Source organism: Gavialis gangeticus, unplaced genomic scaffold (genome assembly GCF_001723915.1).
Source record: "Gavialis gangeticus isolate Ggan-Ray unplaced genomic scaffold, GavGan_comp1, whole genome shotgun sequence".
Lineage (NCBI taxonomy): Eukaryota > Metazoa > Chordata > Crocodylia > Gavialidae > Gavialis > Gavialis gangeticus.
Window position 1 is genome coordinate 141,898,423 of NW_017729025.1, and position 6,922 is coordinate 141,905,344.

General features: G+C 43.0%; 1 protein-coding gene across 3 annotated transcripts in view; it reads right to left on the minus strand.

Moving 5' to 3' along the window:
- Nucleotides 1-6,922, minus strand: part of ABCC8 (ATP binding cassette subfamily C member 8) — a 194,658-nt gene that overhangs the window by 99,064 nt on the left and 88,672 nt on the right. For all 3 annotated transcript variants that reach the window (XM_019519667.1, XM_019519666.1, XM_019519665.1), the window contains exons 9-10: nt 6,550-6,684; nt 4,990-5,152 (exon numbers count right to left, since the gene is read on the minus strand). In XM_019519667.1, the coding sequence (XP_019375212.1) occupies nt 4,990-5,152; nt 6,550-6,684 (298 nt within the window). The remainder of the gene's footprint in view (nt 1-4,989; nt 5,153-6,549; nt 6,685-6,922) is intronic.

A 6,922-nucleotide genomic window follows, 5' to 3' on the forward strand; every position in this document is an offset into this window, starting at 1 on the left:
TCCAGCTGGTAGAAGGGGTACTGTCCCCAGGTACCAGTTGGCTGGGCCCCAGAAGCTCCTGAGAGCTAGTAGCCCTGAGCTACTTGCCAGGGCGGCTTTTTATACTGCTGGGGACAGCACAGGTGCTGGTCCCAGGCTCTAGCTCCCCATGGCTGCAGACCTGGGAGGAGCCAGGCAGGGCTATTTTGCCCCAAGTGGCACAATTTGCCGCAAAACAAAGTGCATGTCCAACCATGTGCGCTGAGGCAAAAAGCCCCAGTGCAAATTTGCACCACTTCTATTTGAGCTGCTGCAAGCGCACATGCTTGCATGTGTGGATGCGCCCAACTGCTGCATAGTTTATGTGCATCTGAGCTGGCTTGAAACCATGGATTGGCAAAACCTGCCAAAGAAGCTGGGTAAACACTCAGGCAATTAATCTGTACTGAACTCTATACTGTCATGGCTGGAATCCTGCTGATATCTGTGCTAACTAATTTAAAATCTATCTTGGGTATATCTGATCTGTTCACTGCAGTCACAGAAGCAAATCATTCCCTTCCTGCCTAAAGGGCATATGAATACTTGATTTGTCAGGACTGGCTATTCAGATTGTAAATATCTCTGGGACCAGGGGTATGTCTTGACGTACATTTGTACAGATCCTAAATCTGATGAGGCTTTGATCTCAGCTTGAGCCTACAGCTGCTACTGAAATGCAAAAAAATAACACACTATGCTTTCTTCCCTGTCCTCAAGCAGTAGGGTTCCTCCAATGTCCTAATACTACAGGTTCAGACTCATCAATCACTACAGATTTTAGGGGTATTAAGAACAGATGGTTGAAGACTATAAAGAAAGTACAATTTCTGACAGGGGTCCACTTCCAGATGGGTCATGCATACAGATTAACCATGCTGCAATAACTAATTATCCATTTGCAAACAAATTCTGCTTGATTCTGAGACAGCTTCAGTCATATCACAAGCTGCTCTTCATCTATCTCAGCCTAGGATGATATGCAGTAAGTGTCACCCACATTTACTTGACCTTTGATTTGCCTAGCTTTATTCCCTGCCTAAATATGAGAGAGAGAGATTATCTTTTTTTCCCTATGGACTTCCTAAAGTAAATTATTCCTTTTTCTAAATTAAATATCAGATTTTCCACTGTAATAAAACAATGATCTAAGGAAGATCATATGTATGTCATTTGTATATTTTCTATTAAATGTTAAGAGTCACTATTTGAATTTTATGTATTGTGTCACCCTCCTGAACCAACTAGTGTAATGTAAAGGCTTTCTTCAGCAATCCCTTACAGTCAAGGATGATTGTCTTCCATAACTGTCTTATCTATGTGTCCAAAGATGGCTGATGAGGCCTATCTGGGATCAGATACCAGCTATGCTAGTTCTACAGGAGTTAACAAGCACGAATGGCAAAAGTAGTTTACTTGCTGCCATTACTGAATACTGTACTGCTTTAATACGTCTCTTACAGGAGGTGAGTTAGGCATATTATAAGAAACTTCACTGTACCTACCTTAGGAAAATATCAGTAGTGCCTGGAACACTAATAGAAAAAGATCACCACAAATGTTATTTATATCTATGCCAGTACTTGTTGTCACTAGGCATAGTCAAAGTTCAGACAGTTAAAATATTCCTAAGTTATTTTATCTGGAGTGGATTGTCCTCATTTGACTCTCAAACAGTTTTGGCTCACTCTTTGGCTAGCCTTTTTTGGACATGAACTCTCTGAAGGATTTAATAAGCTGTTGGATAGACATTTGGAGAATATCCTTCTAGTTTTCATACATAGATCTTGAATGAATCTGGAATGTATTCATTCCTTTCTTGAAAGTTTTATGCATTTTAAAAATAATGTTGTTAATATTATTTAATATAACTCAAATTTATAGTACAGAGCGTGTGTTTGAAAATACTTGTTAAAACCGAGTGAAGGTCATATATATTCATAGATTCATAGATTCATAGATTCATAGATTAAGGGTCGGAAGGGACCTAGTAGATCTTCTAGCCCGACCCCCCGCCAGGGCGGGAGAACAACAAAAAACCCCAAAAAGAGAAATGGGACTCAAACGAGTCCAGCCAGGTAGGCATCCAGCCTCTTCTTAAAGACCCCCAGGGTAGGGGCCAGCACCACTTCCCTTGGAAGTTGGTTCCAGCTCCTAGCCGCCCTAACCATGAAGTAGTTTTTGCGGATGTCCAATCTATACCTCCTCTCCATCAGCTTGTGCCCATTACTCCTTGTTATGCCAGCGGGCGCTAGGGGAAACAGCGTCTCCCCCAAACCCTTCTGGTCCCCCCTAGTGAGTCTATAGACAGTCACCAGGTCCCCCCTTAGCCAGTTACTTGAGAGAAAAAACACCCCTTAAGAGTAATTTCCTCATCTCTCCCTACCTACCACCCCTCCTATGCCCGCAGCAAAAAATACCAACCAACCAAACCCCACAAATGTTTAAAAGGCTGGAAATTTAAGGTTAACTTTACATATCAAAACATTACATTTAGAGCTGCTTACAATACTATTCAACAGTTTTTTTGAGAACATTTTACTGTTTGCTTGTCCTTCACTTTGCTGGACACCTTTCTTCTGTATGTCATATTTTGTTTGAAATTTGAAAACATTTTGATACAGGACTTTTTGATAAAGACCTTTGCAAAGTTTGCCTGATGTAAATGTGTATTGGTGGGTGTATTGACTGACTTGTTTGCTTGACTCCTAGTGTTGTTGGGGTTTTTTGTTTGTTAGTTTGTACATGTCTGAACAGGAAATCCAGCAAAAGACAGACCCTAGCCCAGGGGTCTGCAATGTTTTTGGCTGAAGTGCCAAAAACATCCCAACCCTGACCCATGCTCCAACTTAGTGTGCCAGGGACACACCACAGGGGAGTCTTGAGGGGCTTGATTCTTATTGCTGGTGGTGGCTGTATGCGTGCCTCTGGGTGGATGGCTTGGGAGGGGCCTGGGGCAATGCAAACTTGGCCCATCCCCCATCTGCCTGGAGGCAGTGTGTGTGCAGCTGTGGCTGCCATGGAGCCGAGCCAAAGATTCTGGAGCCCAGTGCAGCTGTTTGCAGCCTTCCAGCTGCCTGCCACAGCTGGCCAAAATTCTAGGTGGGTGCAGCAGGTGGCTAACAAGTTGCAAACAGCTGCACTGAGCTCTGGAGCGCCAGCACTGGCTCTGTCAGTGGTGGCTGCATGCGCACCTCTGGACAGATGGCAGGAGAGGGGCCAGCGTTGTGCTGCCCCAGGCCTCTCCTCCACCATCCTCCTGGAGGCATGCATGGGCTATCTGCTGCGAGCACCCAGACTCTGTGCCCAGCAGCAGCTGCCCAGAGCCTGGGCCAGCTGTGGCATGCTGAACAAAATTATCTTGTGTGCCATGCTCTGGCACATGGGCCAGGAGTTGCTGACCTCTTCCCTAGCCTTTTGCAGACTGCTTAGCTGCAACGTAAGATCAAATCTGGGAAGTAACTGACTGACTTGGCTATAAGGGTAGGTATGCTTGTAGCTATGCTTGTGGTTGACCTCAGTAAGACCATAATTTCATTCCAGGTCTCAAATTTTAAATTACTTTCTTTCAAGGAAATAATTGTAATGATTATGCAATTAATGCTTTTGCTTGTTTGCTCATCTGTTTTTTATATTTTAATCATGTGAGTATGTGGTATATGTTTCTGAGGATAAATTTGCTTTTGGGTTCAGACAGTGCAGATCTGTCAAAAGTACTTTGTGCTTGGAATGACACAGACTGAGAGCTGAGGGGGGAAAATAAATAGCTGCTGACAGACATAGGGAAAAAAAAGCACTTTACTGGAAGAGGCAGTGGGTTAGTTCAACCCAACTCCGCAGCATCTGTATAGACTGTGCACTTCAGTGGGGCATTTTGGCTCTTTTCTCTAATAGTCAATTTGATCAGCTATCAGATAAAAGCACCAAAAAAGCCCGGCTAAAGCTCCCGATCCGATCTGTAAGCCATGTCAAACCAACACAATGCCTGTTCTGGGCATGCACTGGGCTTGGTGCAGGGACATGCTGAGGTTAAAGTGCTGTTTTGTTTTGTTTTGCTTTTTTATATCTGTAAGCAGCCTGAATGGCTTAGATTGGTGATTGGTTACTCTGGTTTTTTTGCAGGGAAGTCTGGAACATTGACACTGTTTAGATTCTTACTGCTTCACTTCCCATAATGCCAAAATCCCATGGAAAATCACCCATGTTTTGTAATGAAACCTTCTAAGCCTGTGTAACCTCACAGCTAGTCATTTTGTTTGAGTGAAAACAAACCACAGCTTCAGTTCTGCCTCCTGTTGGGGTTCTAAATTTTGGCAGTTTTTAATCACTCACAGGAAAAATTCCTATGAATCACAAGTAAAACATCAAAGGAGCCGTTACTCCCAGTCTAGGATGATAGGAAGTTTGTACAAACCTTAGGATACACAGTGAGACAATGCCCTGGTATGAACTGTTCTAGAAAAGCCTAAGTATTTATGCTTTACCTTTGGCATCTGGTCTTCCCAACTCTAACACCCTCTTTTTGTGCTCTACAGACAACTCCACTCCTTTCAAGACCTTTGTACAAATACCAGTTTAGATAATAAATAAATAAATATAAACCCAGTGCTCTCATCTTTCATCTCATTTGTACATGTACTATCAAACAGTTGGCAGTCTCCACTCAAGCAAGACCCAGGACTGGATAAATGGAGAGTAATGCTGGAGACAACTGGGGAGTAATGCCAGAGCTGGGTGATGAATGCCACACAGCATTTTCTCCCCCCTGGTGGCTTTCTCTCAGGCTACCACCCAGTCGTTCACTCACCCTGGCCTCCATATTCAGTTGTGTATTCCTCATACTAGCAAAATTCTACTGAATTAAATGGAAGGAATATAGAATCAGACCCTAAATCAGCTGAGAAACAGTAAACTCATCAGTAAGCAATTACGTACTAGCATATTAGCTTACCAGCAAGGGAGGCAACTTACTTGATATGGAGGTATAAAGAGCAAAGGCCTTGAGGCTAGTCATTTCCTTTAACCGGGTTTCTTCCACGCTGCTGTGAAAGATGTGTTCCCAGGCATAGAGTTTAAGGAGTTTAATGCCTCGAAGCATCTCATTTGTCTTCTTCAGTCTCTCATTGGAGTATTCCTGTATAAATATAAATTAACATACATGTACATATAAATTAATTTTAAGAAGGGATCTATGTCACTGTGTAAGCTGCTTGCAGTCCTTAACACATCAGGTAATCAGTCAATAATATTTAGCTGCCTATTTAGCTTTCCTCTTGTAGGGACAAAATGTTCTAATGCATCTAAGTGAAAGGCAGTGGCACCTGCACTCCTAAAAGCATAGTAATTATTGAAAATCCCATGACTAGATTGGCTTTTAGTCACATCCAAGAGTTGGCATGACTTGTAGAGTGCAACACATTTGCTGGGATTTCCACTGTTTCAATATGTTTCCACTTAAAATAATTCTTAGTAATTGCTGACAGTGAAATAAATAGTTTTAATTGTAGCTAACGGCCACAAAGACTATCATATAATACACTAATACTGATGCATTTAACTGTATATGAATACTGTTTCTTGTGCTTTTTTTCCAAGGGCAATCCATGGTTGCTCAGATACTACTGGGATGAGCCATCGTCTTATCTGCTATTTAGCTTAGGCTGCACCTGCTTCTTTCCCAGACCTGAGGAAGCACACTTTGTGCTTATCTTACATCTCTCCCAACTATACTGCACTAATAAAAGATATAACTAAAAAGGCCTTGCTTCTCATAAAGTAATCACTGTGGTTTGCACAGCTATGCTGCCTTGGCTCTGGATCATACTAGAGGATTCTTCCTCCCCATATATTGCAGTGAGATCCCTCTACAAGGCCCATTTACTTGGGTTGCATGTGTATGGAAGGAGCATTTGGTACTAATGGGCATTTATACACAGACGTTTTTGTCCCGTGATGTGCCAGAGCTCCGGTGAATTGAGTCTGCTCCACATGCGAGCTGATGCAAATTGCACTGCACTGTGTGCAGTTGTATAAGTGGAGAAATGTGCATAAGCGCGCAGAACATGATGGTGGTGCACTTTTGAACTAAAACACTTCCTATGTGTTTTAGTTCAAAGGTGTGCTGCTGCCATTTTCTCAGTGCTGACATGCATTTTGTCACTTACACAACTGGAAGTGATGCAGCGATGGGTGCTTTGAAAAGCGCCTGGCGCTGTGGTGCTTGCATATGTAACAACGCCAATAACATTTCAAGTCAACGTAATGATAACTGACTTCACATAAATTTGTAAGACAGGAAAGGAGAACAATCAAACATGTTATTTGTTGTAAAGAGAAATAAATACCTGCTTAAATTTAAAATAAGATGTTTCTTTCCTAACTGAGATGATCACTTTCTCAACCTTCCTTTGATGTCCTTGAATGTTACAAATATATGACTGCCTGTATTTGGTCAATGCCATATGTCTGTCTTTGAGATCTAAATGCATATGTATACATGCCAGATTACATGTAGCATCTGAACATACTTACTAATGTGCTTCTCTGGGCCTGTGAAAGTTTTGTTGCCACAAAGTACTGGACAGGTGCAAGCACTATGATTACTACTGCTCCAATTAAGGCACTGATTCCAAGCAGGTAGTACAGCAGAAGAACTCCTACAATAATCTGGCATGAGAAAAGGGGAGAAGACAAGGAATTACTTCATTCTATGCATGGAAGGGGAATAACAGTACGTGCACACAGCTGCAGCACAGCCTGGCAGCATAGACAGCTGCGTGCAGCTGGTAAGTTTGGTGTGGTGGAAGGGAAGGGGCATGGGGGGGCACAGAGCAACACCCCCTGCAGTGAGGGAGGGAGTGGGGCCAGGGCTGGGGCAGGCACTGCACAACCAGGGTGGGGCAGG